Below are 21,425 nucleotides of genomic sequence, written 5' to 3' on the forward strand. Positions count from 1 at the left end.
AGGGTTTTTTGTTTGGTTTTGTTTGTTTGCTGGGGTTTTTATGCTGTTTTTTGGGGGGGGGTGTTTGTTTTGGTTTTTTGTTGTTGTTTTGGGGGGTTATGTGTTTTACGGGTTGTTTTTGTGGGGTTTTTTGGACTTTTTTTGTTTTTCTCGTATATTAGAAAGAAAATTCTGCTGGGTCACCAAGAACTCACAACTTTACAATGAACTAACAGAGAAACTGGTGGCAAGGAAGAGCTGCAGGAAGCAGAACTCTGGATTTGCAGGGAGCGTAACACCAGAGAAACCCACCCCAAACCCCGTGGTGGGGCTGAATTCTCTCCTCCCCATCCAACACAACCCAATCCCCCTGAGGAGCCCTCCCCTGCCGTTCCCCCTGGAGAGCTGGGGGGATCTGGGGGGGTTGTTTGGATTGCAGGGCTGCTGGAACCACTCACATGGAGCTGCTGATCTGCTGCACTTGCTGCGGCGTCAGCGCGAAGGCAAAGCAGGTTTCTCGAAACCTCTGGCTGTTATCTGAGGCTGCAAGAGAGCAGAGAGCATCAAAAAGCAGCCAGGACAAGCAGGAAATAATGACATCAAGTCAGAACACACGTGTTTTTAAACTCCAGCAGCAGCAGCAGACACATCTGGCTCTGAAGAGCTTTTGAGGAAGTTGCCATTGGAAGCCTCCTGTAAATAAAAATACAATGAACAAACTTTATGTGCCTATAAAGTGTACATTAAAATAGGGCTGGAGATAACAGCAGAGCTGAGGCAAATCAAGGCTTTTATCGCTGTAATCTCATGTCAAACGTGCTCTGATATGAAATAAAAATACATCTGAGGATTTCTCATCAATCACTTTTTTACTTCCCTCCATGCACCAGATCAGGCTCGGCCTGTCGGAGTTCACAGAGGGGCTGAACACCCCACGTGGGACATCTCACATTTCAGTCTGATGGTTTTTGGGCTTCAAGGCACCAAATATATCCAGAATAAGCCAAGAACTCGTGAGATCTGCAGCCATAAAATCTGATTTCAAAGCCTCCCCTCTCTGTGCCACAGCGCTCCAGAAGCAAACAGTGCTCAAGAGTAAAATGCTCCTGCTGGAAACTAACGTTAAATATCCCTAAAATAGTGGGTTTAGCTAAAACACAGCCTTTCACAGGGCCACTGCAGCAATGAAAAAGGGTTTTTAAATAATAAACTGAAAGAAAGCACAGTTTCTCCAGAGAACACTCACCAACACACACTGAGTGAAAAGCTGCCTCTAAGTTGCACTTCAATCTCATTATTCCTCATGATTTTGTAAGTTCTGAATAAATTTGTGATTTCTGAATAAATATTATATAATATAATTATTCTGAATAAATCGATATAATTATCTGTGCACTAAACACTGGATAAATTTCCCATTTTTTGGTTTACTATAATGCATTCTTGACTCATCCCTGAGTGACAGCTGAGTGAGTATTTCAGGGAGAGAATTGAGATTTTGTTCCAAGCAGTGTGTGGTGGGTTGGAACCAACAACAGCAAAGACATTGAGCGTAAATATTACAGCAGGAACCTCCCAAAATTCCATTTTTTATCTTTCCTGCATCACACTGCTCCAAGATCCTCCCCTGATCCCAGGATTTGCTGCTGTGCACGAGCAGGAGCAGGGACACGAAGCTGCTGTTTGGAATCTCTGAGAAAGAATTAAGTTTTATAAATAACTCAGATTTTGAAATGCATACATTTCCTCCCTGCTAGCACAATGTCTGCAGGAAACAGACACAATGTATACAATTCACAATGAAAATCTGCTTCCACATTTGCTCTTCCATAGAATTTGACACCTATTTTTAGCCATAAATGGCAAGACCACAATTACAAACTCTAATTAACAAAAGCTGAATTAGCCAAGCCCACACACTGCAGAGAAATGAGGGAATTCCAGCTGTTATTTCCTGCTTTTCCATGGGTTTTTCTGCTGGGTTGGTTTTCCTCCCAGGTATTATTTCCTTTAGCCTGGAAACTGTCAATTCTGGCTCTATTGGAAAAGCTCTGGAAGGTTTTGGGAACCTTTGGTGTGAACTCCAGCACTTCACTAATTAAAATCTGCTGACTATTTAACTAATGCCACCTTCGTTTAAAGCTCAATTATCCAGAGAAGCCAACCAGCAGCTACCAAAATTCCTTGGATTTCCCAGGTTTCCCCTTTCCCACCTTTTTTGCAGCAGCTCCAATTTGGGGAATCCAGCAGGGAAATGGGCAAACAGGAGGAACTGGAATTGTGTGCAGCAGGAAAACTGTGACAAAGGCTGGAACACTTTGGAAATTCAGTCCTTTTCCCTCTTCTCATGCTGATAACAGATTTATTTTCACTAAACAGTGATGAAAAGTGGGGTTGGAACTTCCATATCCATAGAATCACTGAGTTACTAAGGTTGGGAAAGACCTCAAAGTTCACCAGGTTCAACTCCTGACTGAAGAGCACCTTGGCAATTAAACCAGAATTGGATTTCTGAGCCCTTCCAGGGATGGTGATTCCACACTTCCCTGGGAAAGCTGTTTAAATACTCAACCACTTTCCCAGGAAAGAAATATTTCCTACCATCCAGCTGCTGTATTGGTCAAATGAAAGCATCCATACATTTATTTGGGAGAAAACAGGGAAGGACATCCCTGAGGGGCCACGGGAGCTTTCCCCACTCCAGCTCTCCTCAGGAGCTGTGCCAGGACAGACAAGAGCCTCTGCTTGAACCAAAACCTAAATTCAAAAAGGCCTCTGACATTTCTTCTTGAGATTTGGGGGTTTTTGTGTTTTCTGAGTCTTTTGTGCAGTTACTGCTGCAGCCTCCAAGAGGAGACTTGGAAAGGGACTTAGATCAAGGGAATGGGTTTAAATGGCCAGGAAGTGGGGTTAGATGGATTTGGGAAGGAATTCCTCCCTGGGACCAGGGAGAAGGGCTGGGATGGGATCCCCAGAGACGCTCCCTGGATCCCTGGAATGTCCAAGACAAGGCTTGGAACACAAGAGAAGGCTTAGTGGAAGGTGTGGGGATGGGATGGGATCCATGGGATGGGATCCATGGGATGGGGATGGTATCCATGGGATGGGGATCCATGGGATGGGGATGGGATCCATGGGATGGGATCCACGGGATGGGGATGGGATCCATGGGATGGGATCCATGGGATGGGGATGGGATCCATGGGATGGGGATGGGATCCATGGGATGGGGATGGGATCCATGGGATGGGGATGGGATCCATGGGATGGGATCCATGGGATGGGGATGGGATCCATGGGATGGGATCCATGGGATGGGGATGGGATCCATGGGATGGGGATGGGATCCATGGGATGGGATCCATGGGATGGGATCCAGGGGATGGGATCCATGGGATTTCAGCTCCCCTCCCACCCAAACCCTCCAGGAATTCCATGCTCACTGCCTGAGCAATCCCTGGTCCCAGAGCTGCAGCATTCCCTGGAGAGCAGCTCTGCCTGCCCTGCTCCCCAGCCCTGCTCTGTGACTGCCACGGGAGCAGGGCCAGATTGCAAAGAGGGAAGGGAAAAAAAACCTGTTAATTAGGCAAAGATGCTCCAAAAGGCAATCAAAATATTTCCAAACTCCTGACAGACGGAGCAGAGCAGGCACAGGAGGCAGCAAGGAGCTCCCTGAAACCGCAACTGACTTGTGGGCAGGCTCCTCAGCCACTCCCAGGATAACTCTGCCCCTTGCCTGTGCAGCTGCCTCTAAAAAAGAGACAAAATCTGATTTTTCGTGGTGGCTTTCTCGAACCTTCTCCCCTATCACCTTTCCATGCCCACATCCAGTCCCACCCAGATCTGCTCACCCTCCAAATGATGTGTGAAGATCCCACCAAACCGCACTAACCACTGAGCAGCTGCTCCCCTAAAAACCAAATTCCTCTGTTTATCTCTGCCTCCAACTCCTCTGTTCCCAGAGATCTGATTCTCCAAGGCAGGAACATTGGGAATTTGGAATTTCAGGGTGCAGAAAAGCTGACAGATTTCTGTTAACTCATCTGGTGTATCTGCTGTGTTTAAAACACCAAACAGATCCTGGCAAATCAAGCACATAATTTACTTTTAGAAGTTCTGGAGGATGACTAAACTAGAAAAATATAGTTTTAGACCAAAAAAAAAAAAAAAAATCATTCTGATGGCTACAAACACAACTGTGCCCTGCAAACAATGATTATTATTTAACAAAAGAAAGGTAAAAATAGATCTGCAATTGAAAACCGAGAGGATGGAAATAGAATTTATAATCCAATCAAGCTGGAATCGAGCCAGGACAACAGAGTTAATATGGACATTCTTCAGAAAGATGCCAGGAATGTTTCTGGGGGGTTGGGTTCGTTGTTTCTTTTCCAGAACTATGATTTATTAAATATTAAAACATTTTCTTTTGCACTGTGAATGCAACAGAGTTTGGAAAAGTCAAAATGCCTAAAAGGGTACAGAGTTTCTTCTCCCAAACTTTTCTTCTCCAAATTTCACCAGTATTTCCCAAATTATTCCAGGCTTGCCTCACTCCAGGAATGAGCCAGGATTGGTACAGATTAACTGAGGGACAAAAGTATGCCCTGCTGGTTGTGGATTTCCTTAAAACACTTCACTGAGGTAAAAAGTTTTCAAAATTTGAAGGAAAATTCTTTTAAGAGATGGTATTCACAGGATCAAACCACTTAAAATAGTATAGGAACAAATAAATATAAATATAAATATAAATATAAATATAAATATAAATATAAATATAAATATAAATATGCAGTATATGCACATATATATAAAAATATTTATGTATACCTATCGATCACCTATTTAATAAATAAAAATTATACAGAAAAGCCATTTTCTACTAATTCTGCTCTTTATTTTGGAAAACCCCTCCAGCACCAGTGTGAAAAGAAGAACCCAGCTTGAGTGGCTGCATTTTCTACAGCTCTAAAAATATTCTGTTCCACCTCACCAGTACCCAGGGCTAAAAATAGCCACACAATCTTTCTGCAGTAAAATACCTCTTGCTGTCTTGAGAAAAAGCCACTCTCTGAATTTCCACTCAGGCACAGACACCTTCCAACCTTTCAGGAATTTTTTGGGACCGAGGAGTTGTGGTGGTGATGCTTCCTCAAGACCAACGAGCTGAGGTTCATCTTCCCAATTGTTAAATACTGAAGGGAATGTATTAAAGAAAGGCTTGCACTAAAATTCAACTTGCACTCTACACAAGAATCATCTAAGATATCACTGGGCCATTCCCAAGGATTCCCAATAATTGTGTTTATTTCCAAAGGCAAAAAGAGCTGTAAGGAAGAGGATGAGGAGCAGAGGAAATTTTTGCTGCATGCTCTAAGGAAAACAAGAGATAACTAATTGGTTATTCACTAACTAATGGTCTGGAGTAGCTAAATTTGTCCAAATATTAACCAGAAATGTGGAATTTCCTGGGACTTCCATAATTCCTCATGGACTTTGCAGCTTCCCCATGTGCCCAGGGGCAGGGGGGAATTGGGGCTGGGGTTTGGGATGGGAATCAGGACAAGGATTTTCCCCCGAGGCTGGGGGGGACTGGGACAGCTCCCCAGGGAATGGGCACATTCCCAACAACTCCAGGAGAATGGGGTCAATGCTCTCAAGGATGCACAGGGTGGGATTCTGGGGGGCCGTTCCCAGCTCAGGACATTCCCCAATCCTTGTTTGCCCTCCCCAGGCAGGTGAGACCCCTCATTCTGCTCCTCCTTTAAACAACAGAAGGCATTATTATCAATTTGTGTCCAATCCTCTACCAAACACCACTGCTGAAAATTTCACCTCTGCCTCCCAACCAGACCAAAACTGGGCTTGGATGGGGGCACAGCAAAGATGGGAGTTTGGAAAATGTGAGAATTCAGAGAGGTTTGAGAGCAAAGCTGCTGCAGGACAGGAAATCCAGGACAGCCCAGGTGTGGGGAGCCCCTGCCCAGGGCTCCTTCCCCAGCTGCCCCTGGAGCAGCAGCCAAGGCTGTGCTGGAGCTGTGGACAAGCACAATCCAGGGGGATTGGGGGAGGAAAATCCTGAGAGGATCCACCTTGATGGGGGAGCTCATCTTGATGCCTTGGGAAGGCTGAGCTGGAGCAGAGGCTGGGCAGAGTTCCAGAACAAAGCAGGGATTGATTCCAAGGATCTCCTCCATGGACCCACTTTGGGGAGCACCAGAGCCCAGCCAGGGCTGCACCCAAGATGACCCAAAATGGCGCCAAAATGAACCCAAGATGACCCAAAATGGCCCCAAAATGCCCGGCCGGGCACGGGGTCTCTCCCTGGGATCAGCTCTGCTCCATTCCCACCTTGCAGTTCATTGTCCCAGCCCAGCTCCAGCCCAGGCACTCCCACCCTTGTTTTTCTCTCTCCAGCCCACGGGGTTTGTGCTCCTGGGCTGAGATTGGGCTCATTTGTCCTTGGTGCCCAGCTGGAGCAGGAATTGTTTGGTCTCCCTGCTCTGTGCACAGAGCTCACCATCCCCTGATGTGAACCCAGACCCTCACACTAAAGCAGCACAGAACCTGGAAAATATAAAATCCAAACCTGAGGCATCAGTCTCAGGATGGCCTTTAAAGCCAAATTCTGGAGTTTCCCAGTAACCCAGTGTTTATTTACACATCAACACTTCCTGCCTCTCAGCCACAACCTCTGAGCCCCCAGCTCTCTCTTCTGCAAGCAGCAGCACTTCCAGCCCACACCCCCCACTCCTGCATTTCCTGCTGCATTAAATGCAGCTGGAGTGAGCAGGATGGGGCTGGGAGCAGCCAGATCCTCTCCCTGGGAACGCCTCTCAGCCATCACTAAACCCACCCCAGCCCATGCCAAAGCAGGGCTCTGCACCCCAAAACCCAACAGCTGACACCCCTCAGCCAGGCCCTACACAGGCTGTGGGAGTCAGGAGATCTGGGCTCCAGAGCCAAGAGAAATCCCAAATTCCCACTGCTTCTCATCCCACCTTGGCCATTCTGCTTCCTTCCAATTATCCCAAGGGGTGCTGCACCCTTGACCTTTCCAAACACCTCAAAACCACTTCAGGGGAAGCATTTTAGTCAGCACCCAAATCCTTCCTCCCCTGAGGAGCCCTTCTGGCACCCCCACAGTCACAGCTGTGCCCACAAACACCCTGAGGAAAGGGAAGTGCCAGGGCCACGTTCTCCACCTCGGAACAGGTGAAAAACTGAACCCTGGCTCTGCTCAGCTGCTGCATTCATCCCTTCCAATCCATTCCAGATTCTGTTCGACTCACAGTTAATCCTCGGGAGGAACAGGCAGAGCCACCCTGGGGGTGGGAAAGGAAGGGAGTGAAGAGATGTGAAGGAGCTTATTTGAAATTGCGCCTGAAGATATATATGAAAATAGCCTGGAAATACTCCAAGGGCTACAATTAATCCATAAATATTATGGATTTTATAACTCTTTTTGGTATGTTGTACAAACAGAAGACAGAAGAGATCAGCTGGAAATTCTGTGCAATTGGACAGACATTTATGTGTGATTATTCATTCTTTAACTCACTCATGGGGTGCGTGGAGTATTACAGAAAACCTGCAGGAAGATCAGGGGACACTTCCATGCCAACATTCCACGGCCAAACTCTTCACTCTCCCAACCAACTCTGTGGATGGATCCCAGCTCTCCTGTATCCCTGGATCTCACCTGACCCATCAGTTTTCCAGAGGGAAGGAACCTCACAGGATGCCCCTTACTCAAATCCAGCCCCTTGATTCCTTCAGTCACCTGAATTCTGTCCCACAACTCCAAGGCTGCTTTCAGGCTTCCACATTTTAACTTTTGTTGCTAAAAGCACCAAGATGTTTCCAGACACGGCTGGACCCTGGCTCTGCAGAAGTTTTCCTCTCAACAAGAAAAGTTTTTTCCTCAGGCACAAGATGGGATCGTTGGGCCAGGGAGATGGGCTTTGTCCCTCTTTTGTCCTAACTCAGGATATTTTATATGCTCTGTCATTCTCTGGAAGCCAAATGGCTTCCCAGCTCCATTCCAGCCGTGTCTGGAAACATCCATGTCCTGTCAGGGCCTGGAACCTTGGGACATCCATGGCCTGTCAGAGCCTGCAATCTTGGACATCCATGTCGTGGAACCTTGGGACATCCATTGCTTGGAACCCTGGGGACATCCATGGCCTGGAACCCTGGGACATCCATGGCCCGGAACCCTGGGGACACCCATGGCCTGGAACCTTGGGGACATCCATGGCCTGGAACCCTGGGGACATCCATGGCCTGGAACCCTGGGACATCCATGGCCTGGAACCCTGGGACATCCATGGCCCGGAACCCTGGGGACATCCATGGCCTAGAACCTTGGGGACACCCATGGCCTGGAACCCTGGGGACATCCATGGCCTGGAACCCTGGGGACACCCATGGCCTGGAACCCTGGGGACACCCATGGCCTGGAACCTTGGGGACATCCATGGCCTGGAACCCTGTCACACCCATGGCCTGGAACCCTGGGGACATCCATGGCCTGGAACCCTGGGGACACCCATGGCCTGGAACCCTGGGGACATCCATGGCCTGGAACCTTGGGGACATCCATGGCCTGGAACCCTGTCATATCCATGGCCTGGAACCTCACAGACGCCAGCTCCACACACAAGGATACTGAGCAATCAGCTGAAGAAAACCTGAATAAATCTGTTTTTTTTTAGTTACCCAGTTGCTTAAAGCTCTCTCAGAAGAACTCTCAGCCGTGGAGAGCCCAACCTGAGATCCAGCACAGGCAAACCAAGAACCCCAAATGTGCTGAGCAGTTCCAGCTCAGCCCCAGCACAGAGCCAACACTTCACCCCCTTCTTGCACAATTCAAAGCTGCAGGGCCGGAAGTCAGAGAACTCAAAGCTGAGTTGAGAATTTAGTGTTTTGTTGAACTTCCTCCCACAAAGTACATTTCAAAAAAATAATAAACACGGCAGACAGTAAAAGCGTGACTCTCATATAAACCATAACAGCGATTGCACAGAGCACGAGATCAGCTCGCTGATAGAGAAAAAGGAGAAATTCCTGCCAAACTAAACTTTCGTGGGTTCCAGCCCCGCTTTCTGGTGCTCTCAATTGTTTAATTGTTTAATGGCTGTACCTTGAACTACAGGCACCCTCAAGATTTTAGGCAGCTCAGCTGCAAGATCTGGCTCCAGGTCTGAGGCACCAGGATCGCTCACAGCCACAGGAAAACCCACGGGAAGGGCAAGGCAGGAGCACAAATGCAGGGTGGGAATCAACCCCCGAGGGGGAAATTCTGCTGCCTGCAGAAATCCTGGTAGCAGAGCACAGAAATTGAGGAATTAAACGGAGCCCTCCAACAAAGAGTGCCTCACTGGAAGCTCTTATGGAGCTGGAATTCTGCTGCCTCTGATGGATAATGACTGATCTGTGCCTCTTCCTTCCAGGAGGCTGCAGGTAAAAATTCTCATTTCTCTGGCTGAGATCCAACTTCCAGCGCTGTGTTTGTAACACTGAGAGCTGAAGCACAGCAAATAAACTGCAGGAGGATGATCCTTGTGCCATTTGGACTGATTTTAAACAGGAGGAGAGCTTTAATCCTTTCAATTGGAAAAAAAAAAACCATAAAACAGCTTCATTTCCCTTACAGGTAAGTAAAGACCCCTAAGCCAGTTAAAATGTTTTTTGGAACAACTACACAGCTCCAGCAATTAGGAATGACATTTGCTGTAACAAGAGGCATTTTTAAGATGCTGCTTAACTATCTCATGTCCCTTCCACAATAATCTGGCAAATTCTGGACCCTGCTAGACACAGTAAACACATTTCAGCACACAAAAGAGATCTTATCTGTGTGTTAGGGGTTACTTTTAGAAAACGTGCTTAAAAAACAACCAATTAGCCATGTCTGTGCTCTGGGGGCTGGAAATGGGGGAATTAAGGGAGAGCTGCAGCTTCTCTTGACAAACAACCTCAATTCTCCTCTTTGGATCCTATTAGGAGAACAACAGAGAAGCACAGGAATAAGGCAAACATTCCATCAAAGCCAGAGTGGACAGCTTTTCCTCCAGACATAAAAAAAGCCTTATTAAAACAATTAGAAATCCCTGAAAATGGTGGTTGGGCAGGGGCAGAGAGCTGCAAGCACACATTTGCAGAACGAGGAGCTTTCCTGGCTGGCTGGGACACAAACCCTTCCCATCCCCATGCTTTCTGCACTTGGCAGGGAGGGTGACTAATAAATGTGGATCAAATTCAACAGCTCCACTGCAAAGGAACAAATGGCTCTTTGTCTCACCCCAGCAGTGTCCAAGGAGCACTGGACGTGGCACTCAGGGCCTGGGCTGGGGACAAGGTGATGATCAAAGGCTGGACTCTGATCCTGGAGGGCTTTTCCAGCCTCAGGGATTCTGGGATTCGGCCCAGAGTCCCAGGTTGCCGGTGAGAAGGCAGGGATGGAGAAATCCCTGCATTCCGTGAACCCAGCCCAGCACATCCCTCTGAATCCCAGGCTGGAGCTGCAGAAAAATCGAAGAATTTCCATTTCCTCCTTTTGTTCCTGACGGTACAAATGAGAGTTAGCAGATTTCACTTCCCTATCTGCTCCTCACATTAGCTGGGTGCTACCCACCCACACGAAATATTTGGGTACAGAATGCCTGCTCCAGTGCCCCGCTGGGCAACTCCCTGCCCTGAGGCTTGCTCAAATTACTGCTTCTTCAACCAACCATCCCTTCTCAGAGGGACAGAAACCTGGAGCAAACCCTCCCAGCCGTGCCACCTGCACCTGGGAACAACCAGGGGCAACCCCAGCACCCAGGGATGTGCTTTGCCCAGTCTGACGTCGTTTCAGGAGGGTGTCAAGTTTGAATTACACAAATTGTCTCTCTCACACACATTTTCTTTCCCTTCTGTTTGGAGCAGGCAGAGAATTATTCCAAACCCCACATGGGGTCAGCAGTTCATCCTTGTGGGGGAGGGAACCAGAGTCGATTCAAAAGTCCTTTATCCCTATCCCATGAGTAATCTGATGGGAAAAAGCAAGCAGGAGATGCTGAAGCACTGGCTAAATTCCAAGTTCTGAGTGGCTGCAGTAATATCTGCCAGTGGAAAACAAACCAGGGAACCCACACATGGGACACTTGAGGAAACCCACAGGGCTGGCAGCACACAGAAGGATGCCCAGACCATCTGGGGCAAACCTTCTACAAACCCTTTCAGATTCTGCATCAAAGTATCAGTTAATGCACAAATGGAGGAAATGAAAATGAAAAGAGTTTGAAGAGGCTGGGGAGGGGCTGGGATGAATTCCCAGAGGAGCTGTGGCTGCTCTGGATCCCTGCAGTGTCCAAGGCCAGGGATGGGGGAAGGTGTGGGGATGGGCTTTAAGGTCCTTTCCAACCCAAACCATTCCAGAATTTTATGATGGAAACTGAAGTTCTCCCCCCCAAACTCTCAACTCAAAGGCTTTTTAATAGGATTCCTTCAGACAGAATTCCCACGCAAAACAAAAGCCTCAAACATTCCTGAAGTGAACAGAAAGGACAGGGATTGCTTCCAAAGGTATCTGCTTGGAATTGCACTTCCATTTTCTTACCCTGACACTTCACAAAGGGGAGAAACATCCCATTGTCCATCAGCTCCTGAGGCCTGAGACCTGGCAGGGAGTGGATGAAGATCCCTGCATTTGGGGTGCTCTGTCCCACTCAGAGCTGACAGCAAAGGGCTCTTCCCCCATCCAGGAATAAACAAACAAATAAATGCACACCATCACTCCTGCACTGGAATGTCTTGTGGAAATTACAGCCTTATTCCGAGGTATTTCTGATGTGGAAGTGATGAGACACATACTGAGCACCTCATTAGCTCCAGCACCAGCCCTGCCTGGAATGGTTATCCAGCAATTAGGGCTTATATTAAAGCTAAACAGAGACAGTGCACCTCTGCAAAGAACACCTGAACCAGAAGATCAAATTACCAAAATCTCTCCGCTTTTCCCTCAATTACAGCAGCTAAAGCAAAAAAAAAAATATGCAAAACACTGTGCCAGATCCTTCAGAAATGCACAGACAACCTCAGCACTCACACATCAGGCCTCCCACATCCCCCAGCCCTCCAGACTGTCACTGGAAAGTACCTGCTCAGCTTTGTTTACAAGGGATTTCTTCTGCAAAGGACTTTTTTTTTCTCACTCACCCACCCTCTCTCCCCAGATCTCCTCTCACCAATCTGCTCCTCCTACCAGCAGGGAATCTTTCCTGGGGTTTCAAGCCAGCAGAAGGTTCCACCACACAGAAATCTCCAGGCCTGGTGCATTTAGGCAATACTGAGGAGTATTAGAAGTTAACCACGCTGTGAAGGGCTCCGTGGAGCCCAGAAAATCACTCCTTACATAATGCTCTGGGAGCAGCAGATTCTCCTCAGCAGCTCCACCAGTGATTTACACCTTCACACAAGAATCAGCTGCAAGGAAAAGTAGCCACGACTGCAAAAGAGCCCTAAATTCAGATGCTCAGGCTGTAATGGATCCAGCAAATTTCCAGCCTGGCACTCCTTCCCAGCACGGATGAGAACATTCTAGAAGCCTGACGGATTTGGGGGTAGTTCTGTTTACTTTGGGGTTTTTTTTTTAATAATGAAACTCTGTGGTTTATAAGAACTACTGACAGCAGACTGTTTTTTTTTTTTCCCTCTTTTTTTCCCTAAGATTTAGTTTGTTTTTTCTCAAAGCCCCCCCTTAAAAATAACGGATGTTTAAACCATATTTAGAGGCTCAGCTAAAGCAACTAATGAGTGTTAGGTAAGATGTCTCTCCATGTAGAACAATCTGTTCCAAAAGTTACCAAAAATAGCAATTCTCTAAACAGGGCTGTGATGCAATATTTAACCCCTTGCTGCAGCAGCAGCTGAACTTGACCATTTTCCCCCAAACCCTGCAGGAGCTCTCCTTACCTAGGCTGGTCGGCTTGATCAGCTCATCCAACAAGTCATAAAAGGGCAGTTTCTGCAGCTTGATGTCGGGGTGCACGGGGTGCAGGGCCGAGGTGAGGTGGGGCAGTTCCAGTTCGTGTTTGGGTCCCAGCAGTGACACGGGGAGCAGGGGGGACGTGGCGGGGTGGCCGTCGTAGCCCAGCTGTGGAATGGTGGAAGGCGACAGCGTGGCTGGCATGGAGCTCGAGTGCACGCTGGGGATGGACAGGTCTGCTGGGGTCATGATTTTCTGGGGGAACCTTCTCCTATAGAGTTCTTTGATTTTCATCTGGACGGCGGGGCTGCAGCCAGCCTTGAGCAGGTGCAGGGCTTTGGTCAGCAGTTCGTGTTTGCGGCCGTGCTTGTTCCTGCCCGCGTAGCCCAGCAGCACCTGCAGCTCCGAAACGCGAAGGCTCATAACCATTTGCTTCAAAGAAACAAAACAAAGGGTTAACAGGGGACTTCTGCACCCCCACCAGGAACAAAGGGTTAACAGGGGACTTCTGCACCCCCACCAGGAACAAAGGGTTAACAGGGTACTTCTGCACTCCCACCAGGAACAAAAGGTTAACAGGGGACTTCAGCACCTCCACCAGGAACAAAGGGTTAACAGGGGACTTCAGCACCTCCACCAGGAACAAAGGGTTAACAGGGGACTTCTGCACCCCCACCAGGAACAAAGGGTTAACAGGGGACTTCTGCACTCCCACCAGGAACAAAGGGTTAACAGGGGACTTCAGCACCCCCACCAGGAACAAAGGGTTAACAGGGGACTTCAGCACCCCACCAGGAACAAAGGGTTAACAGGGGACTTCTGCACCCCCACCAGGAACAAAACAAAGGGTTAACAGTGGACTTTCAGCACCCTCACCAGGGCTCAGAACCATTTGCTTCAAAGAAACAAACCAAAGGGTTAACAAGTGACTTCTGCACCCTCACCAGAAACAAACCAAAGGGTTAACAGGTGAATTCAGAACCCCCAGCAGGAACAAACCAAAGGGTTAACAGGTGAATTCAGAACCCTCACCAAAGCTCAGAACCATTTGCTTGAAAGAAACAAACCAAAGGGTTACAAAGTAACTTCAGTATCCTCAGCAGAAACAAACCAAAGGGTTAACAGGTGAATTTCAGAATCCTCACCAGAAACAAAACAAAGAATTAACAGGTGACTTCAGCACCCCCACCAACACCAGAAAGGGCTCGAAGCCCATTAAACATTAAGTTTTCAAGGCTCTGTGCCCCTGCTCTGCCCCCTTTTACAATGCTCAGTGTTTATTACAATGCTCAGTGTTTATTTTCAACTCTGCAGTGAGAGATTTTTAAAGGCACTTCCATTCTGTGGGCAAAAAGCTGAGAAAAGGACTCGGTGCAAAATAAAGGTTGTAACTCTAATTATTTTTTAATCACTTGCTAGAATCGCTGATGGTACGAATTTTTTCTCGCTCTAGCTGGATGTAAAAGCAGTTGTACACTGACAACATCCAAGCTGTGCCAATCCTCAGCTCCAAACAGCCTCCCTCAGTTTCTGCCATGCAGCAGAACTGATCCACACGGGTTCAAAGAGAGGAGATCAATGTATTAAAAGGAGAGTGAATAAATCCCATTTGAGCCGTGTCACCATTCCTGGGTTAAAGGAAACTTCCTCCCCTTCCACCTCTGCTCTTCTCCCTCCAGAGCTGTGGGCCCTGTTCGGATGGGAAGCTGGGCTTTGCCCTCTGTTAATTAGCATCCTCATTAGCAGGGCCATTTAGTGCCTCCCAACAGGATCTAATGAATCACACTGGTACAACTTGTCACCTGCTTCACTTCTCCCGGAACTGAGGAAAACACTTCCCAAACCAGTGAAACCAGTAACCACCAGTGCGCATCAACTGGGCAGGCAGGAGCCAGAAAATCAACTTCAGGGCCTGGTTTTTATTGAAAAACACATTTCAGTGCTTGACAGGGGCTTGCTCATCATCATCAGGCCTGAGACACCAGCTGGAATGATGATATGCCTGCAGAAGTTTGGATTCCCAAGGAATCATAACGAAGTACAATGCCTAAAACCCAGTGATGGGACAGGCATCTTCTGCAGGACAGCGTGAAACACCCTGAATATTCTGTGAACCCCAGATCTGACTCCACACAACACCTGATGGATGGGTTTGGGACCAAAGCAGCTAATGCAGCACTCGAGGGAGGGCTCTGCCATTTCCCAGCCACCGAAGGATGACGATCCAAACCAGAATTTGCATTTGACATCTCTGAATTTGACTACAAATGCTCCCATCCTCTCTGGTCCTTCAAACTGTGCAAACTACTCCGTCTCAAACACTGCTCTGATTTTTTCCACATTAATTCTCAAACCTGAAGTGCCAAGATTAGACAGGTGCTACCCTTGGCTTTAACAAAACCAGCCCAAAACTCCCATCATTTCCTCGGAGCTCCAGCTCCACCTCCAGCAAGAGATCTTCTCTGCCCAGGTGTCCACAGGAGGTTTTCCCTCCACTGAAACTGCTCTGGTATTTAGAAGCCCTAAATGAGATGATTCATGTCTTTAATGAGGTTTGCAGCAGCCACACTGAAGTCGAATTTGCCACAAGATTTCTGCTCTGCTGAACCACAGCTCAGGAACCTTGCTGCAAGTCCTTGCTGCAGCCTTCCACAAACCCTCTGCTTAGAGCTGGAGTCGTTTTATTTCCCTGAATACCCCAAGAACCTTCCCCACACTTAACTCTGAGACTGTCACAGAGCCACTAATGAGAACAGACGAGGTACTTGGTAAGAAATGAAGATGTCTTAAAAGAATAAGGCATTTCAGCTCCAATCTGAAGTGTTGACAGCTGAAAGGAAAGTGAAACAAATAGATTTGAAACATGGAAAAACACTATTTATAATGCTATACAAACACTTCTTCAACAGAATGAGTAGTTACAGCTGAAGGGTTTAATGCCATCTCCATTAAAAGTCGCTTCCTGAACAGGCAGAACCTCTCAGAGCTTCACTCTGTTCTTGTTTTGTGATAAACTCACGGGCTCAGCTCGCCAAGAGCACAAGAGGATTAAGAAATAACTGAGGCAAGCGAGAAGCTCCTGCTCCACGCTGGATAATTTCCATTTCTAAGGTAAAGGGAGCTGGAATGAGCACACAGAGAGCAGGGGCCGTGCTGGAGGCAGCCTCAGAGCCCAAAAGAAACACAACCCCCACATCTTCTCTTCCCCACCCCGCGCATTCCTCGCACAGGAGGACAAGAACAATTCTGTTTGCAGTGTTCAGGGCACTGACAGATCCATCCCTAAAACCAGCAATAAAGCCCGGTGGGTTTGTTATACTTTCATAATTGATAGATAAACCTTCTATCCACATCACAGAGAGGCAATGCCTCAAGCCGTGCCCACCTTGCACAGGGCACTGCCAGGGAATGGTGACCCTGGGAGGCTGAGCTGGGAAAAGTCTCCTACAACATCAACACGAGAATTCCTGTCCCTCCTCCAACCCAGCTGGAGTTTACAGCACCCAACCTGTGGGAAATGGATTTGTAAGAGATAAGAAATGCTGGCTTAGAAATGCCACGGAATGGACAGACACTGCTGAGAGAGAAATGGAACTGGAAAGAAGTTTGAAAGGTTGGCCTTACAAATTAAACTGGGTATTTTAGAGAAATAGAACTATGAAAGATGCACTGTGTAGGACCCACGAGGGGCAATTTTAGATGACTGGCTTTGAGGCATTTACAGCATGGTGTGGCTAAAGCTGATAGACCCAGAAACACTTACAGTGCATTGTAATTAGGGAATAGCTGGCTTCTGATTGTGATGCTGTGAATTATAACATCTGTATTGTCTCACTCTTCTCATGAGACTGAAAATGGAACAAAAGTTTTTAAACACCTCTCAGTTGCCCCACCTCTGGGTCAGAAAAGGGCACAATCTGACACCAACCCAGCTCCAGAGCAGAAACCCAAGCCCTCTCCATGCTCTGATCCATGGTATCCTGACCCTGGGACAGGCAGGATAACCCAGCAGGGAAACAACCCAAGTGCTGCCAAACACACCAGGAAAATCCAGGAAAAAGCCTCAATTTCTCCCATTTTCTCTGTCACATCTCACCTCAGCTCAACTCCAGGCCCTCGCTGGCTCAGCTGCAGCAGCAGAGCTGAAGGGCAAAGACACACAGAGTTTTGCTGCAGGAAATGTTGCTTTTCTTTCCTGCTGCCTGCAGCAGTGGAGCACAAAGATCACTGGCACCTGCCAGGTACAAACCCCAGCACCAAGACTGCCCCCAGCCCTGGCTGCTGGAACTGCTAAAAAGCTGGGAATTCTCCATCCTAACAGGAAATAAAGTAACAAAACAACACCCAAGAGCCGAACTGCAGAGAAATGAGAGGCGGCCCAGCTCCCAAGGACCGGCTGCAGAGGAATCCTGCACGCTGCAATTCCAGGTGTTTAGCTGTGGGAATATTCGTTCCTGCCAACAGCACTGCACAAGGAATTGATGCTGTTCAGCTCTAAAAAGGTCGAGGTTTTGGCACTCAGCTTCAAACTGGTTTCCAACAAATCCCAGCATCAAGCACACGCTGGTATTGTGCATTCTGGTACTGAGGGAACACTCAGTGCTCAGAGAGAGGATGAGGATGGTGAGAAACATTTTTCAGAGAGTAAAAGTCAGAAGAAGCTTTCCAGAAATCCAGCTTAGCTGGGGGGGGTGGCACATTTCTGCTCTGACTACCTGTGAAGACCTTCCTGGAGTGAGGAAGGGATCTCTGAACACACCTCTGACATTTCCTGCTCCACAACCCAACCCAACCCAACCACGTGCTCCTGCACCAAAACTGCATCACTCATGGATTCCTTATCCCTGCATCCCAACTCCAGCACCACCGCCTTCCCAAATCCCTCAGGGCATTTGCTGCCATCCAACCAGCCCCACAACTGTCTGTGTCAGGTGGGAAAGAGGCCAGGCTGTTTTCCCACCTCCCTGTTTGCACCCTGTCCAACCTGGGCCATTTTTCTGGCTGTGCCATCCCAAGCACTTGATGCCATTCCTGCTGCTGCAGGAGCATCCCAAATTTCTGTGTGTTGAGGAAACACTCTGAAACAACCCACCTGGAAACAAGGAGTATTCCCACCAAGGAGATTTGGAAAAAAAATAATTGAAATATATGGAGTCATCCATGGGCAGCACTGACGTCATTCCCCCCGGGCTCTCTGGTGATTATCCACAGGGAAGGGATCTCCTACCTAAACCTCTTTCCCAAAATAATCAGGACATTTTTTAAAAAACTGTTAGAGATGAAAACAGGTGAAGGTAAGAATCATTTACTTGGATTTTCTCTGCAACAGTAACAGCAGAGAAGCAATTTGGCTTTCCACACAAAGGCAGCTGTTCCGGCCAAGGAAAGATTCCCAAACTGAGCTCCAAGAATTCCAGCCCTCTGCACAGCTTAGCAGCTCAGAGCATTTTCAGGAGTTGCATCTTGTCTCCATGACCTATGGAAACTGGGAATTAAGCTTAAAATAAATAAAAAAATAAAAAAATAAATAAAATAAAATAAAATAAAATAAAATAAAAAATAAAATAAAAAATAAATAAATAAAATAAATAAATAAAATACAATAAATAAAATAAAATAAAATAAAATAAAATAAAATAAAAAATAAATAAAATAAATAAAATCCAAGTGTTGGTACCTCTGGATAAGACATTCCCTGGATAACCTGTGCCTGGTCTCACAGGCACTGATCATCCAGGGAAATAATGTGTGAACCTGAATTATTTTCCCCACTTTTAGAAGGGAGGGACTTCCCTGAGAGGTAAAAATCAGCTAGAAATCAACATTTATTTATAGTTTAAATAAACTGAGCAGCTTCCACAGAGTGATGGACAAGGCTGAGCACTTTCACCCATCCAGCAGCACCAAAACTGTCCTCAAAGCAAAATATTCAAATCCAAGTTTGATCCATGTTTTTTTTTAAAAGGCTATTTCTCCAGTTATCAACCCTAGGATCTATCAGGAGAATCCAGCGAGTTATTCCTGGATGTTTATGATAAGCAGAAGCAGGGAGTAAGCTCCAAAACATATTTAAATTATTTGCCAGAACAACAAGAAGCATTTGGCTTGGGCCCACACCACATTCTGTGCCTAAAGCAATCCAGCAGGTCCTCCCCAACCCTCCAAGCATCAACCTGAAAGATAAGGGGGAGAAAATAGGAATGGAAAAAAAAATCACCTCAAAACCCAGTGAAAAGATGGAAGAGAAGAGTAAAAAGAGGGGAAAAAAGAAATGGGAGATCACTAATTTATAAAGAGCAATTCCAGGCAGTGACAGTGAATTTGTTATTAAAAACACAGTGATTAGCTTTAGTGATCTTTAGTAATTAAGAGTCATTACATCAGAAGAGAGCAAGCTCTGCAGCAAATTCCTTCAAAGGTGAAAGACAACACAAATGGAAATTTCCCCCTTATCAAAAAGGAATTCTGTAATCACTTCCAAAAGACAGGTTAAAAAAAATTGAAATTGATCTTTTTTTCTCAAACAAAAGCAACAAGAAAGTGCCAGAGGAGCATGGAAATGGTTCTGAATGAATCCCAGTAAACTCCAGGCCCCAGCTGTAAAAATACAGCTCCTGCAAGCTCTGAGCAGCCTCCCTAACCCCGGAGAGGAATGTTCTGGAAAAGCGACACTCACACGGAGCTCTTGGCTCCTGGCATAGTTCACATCTGTGAACCTGGCCAATCACAAGGGTAAAAACATCCCCATTTTTAATAACCCACATCCCCTAACCCTCAATCCCACCCCCAAGGCTCACCCAAGGAAACTCTCGAGGCTGAACTATAAAAACTGAGCTCGTTCTCCCAAAAATCTGCAGGAGGGAGTGAAGCAAAGCCCGGGAAGCTGCAGTGACAGCCTGGGACTCCCTGCCTTTGTCCCAGAAACCAAAACTGCCACAGGCTGGAGCCCCTGCAATTCAAAGCAGAGCAGGGGCAAAGGCACGGGAGAACAACCATAAATATGCAGCATCCTCCAGGCTTAAGGAGGGTTTCATCAGGAAAAACTCTTTTTTGGCAGCAGTGGCACCTGCCAGGTTTTGGGGATGAGGAGTAAAGGAACCAGGCAGCAGCAGGTAGAAATAGGATTTTGTTGCACATACAAGAGGGTTGAGGATTTCTTCACCTGAGAAAGCTCTGTTTACACAGGGTATCAGTGCTCAGAAAGGCCAGGCTGTAATTGCAGGAGCAAACTGAGCAGCTAACAAGAAAAACAGGCTTGAAACAGTAAAAATCAGTCAACAACACAATGCTGGAAATGCCCAAACAGCCTGGGCAAGAGCTGCTGATGGCACCTCCAGAGATGTGGGCTTCCTGAAGCTCAGCCTGCATTCCTGATTTCCCCAGAAATGCATTCCCTGCCACAGACTGCAGCCAGCAGGTGTTATTTACCTTTGCAGGCTCACAAACAGGAGATTTCCCTGTCAATTCAGAGGCTGCAAACCTATTTATAGAAACATTCTGACCCTTGAACCAACCTTCCCAGCCCTAACCACTCTGTGATTGTGCCAGTTTAAGGTCAGGTTCTACAACTTTAAGCTCAGTGCTAACATTAAGAAGCTGGCAGGGAGGAGATGACAAAAACTGCAGCACTTGAGGTGGAAGCTTCTGGGCAGGATCTCCCACCAAAATCCTTCTGTACCAGCCCATGGAAGCACAGGACTTGGAATTCCACAGATAATTAATCCAAGGAATATTCCCCTGGCAAGCACTTCTGGTTTGTATCTATCATGTTGGTAAAACCTGACTGTCCCCAAATTCAGTGAGTTTTAGGAAGCTCAGTGATGCTTTTTTCATACCTGAACACCAATAAACTGAAATTCCAGCCTGTAAATTCCAGCCAGAGCTCTCCAGCTAATCCCACCCCAGTGATGTCACAAGTTCTTTGAGATGTCTGTCACTGCCTGGATCCCAAAAATCCACGGTGATAGAAGTCCCAAAACTCAGTGACCAGGGACAGGATACTGGAAAAGCAAACAGAGGCAGCTCCAGCCCCCTGAACTGCTGCTGGGCAAAGGCAGAATTTGGAATTTTTAACATAATCCCCACCTCCTAAAGGCTGTCCTGTGCTTTTGGCCAGATCCCACAGATGCCTGTGGAATTTTGCTGTGCTCTGGGAGATGGGAAATACCTAAACCTGGCACTTTAGTGCCCTTCTAGACCCCAAATCCAGCCCTTTTCCTACAGTTTTTCCTGGGAGAGGGAGATCCAGCCAAACTGGGTGACCACACACCCCAAATTCAGAGTTTTCCCACTGAGCCATGTGGGGGTTTTGTGGGATTTAGCCCAAGTGTGTGACCAGAGCCCCCAAATTCAGAGTTTGCTCACTGAGCCCTGTGGGGTTTTTGTGGGATTTAGCCAAGTGTGTGACCAAACCCCCCAAATTCAGAGTTTTCCCACTGAGCCCTGAGGGGTTTTGTGTGGTGACAAGGAGGAC

General features: G+C 47.2%; 1 protein-coding gene across 2 annotated transcripts in view; it reads right to left on the reverse strand.

The window, feature by feature from the left end:
- PIAS1 (protein inhibitor of activated STAT 1) overlaps positions 1-21,425 on the reverse strand; it is a 55,417-nt gene that overhangs the window by 19,884 nt on the left and 14,108 nt on the right. For both annotated transcript variants that reach the window (XM_050978242.1, XM_050978243.1), the window contains exons 2-3: positions 12,940-13,384; positions 438-522 (exon numbers count right to left, since the gene is read on the reverse strand). In XM_050978242.1, coding sequence (XP_050834199.1) covers positions 438-522; positions 12,940-13,384 — 530 coding nt within the window. The remainder of the gene's footprint in view (positions 1-437; positions 523-12,939; positions 13,385-21,425) is intronic.

This window comes from Serinus canaria, chromosome 10 (assembly GCF_022539315.1).
Source record: "Serinus canaria isolate serCan28SL12 chromosome 10, serCan2020, whole genome shotgun sequence".
In the NCBI taxonomy this organism is placed as follows: domain Eukaryota; kingdom Metazoa; phylum Chordata; class Aves; order Passeriformes; family Fringillidae; genus Serinus; species Serinus canaria.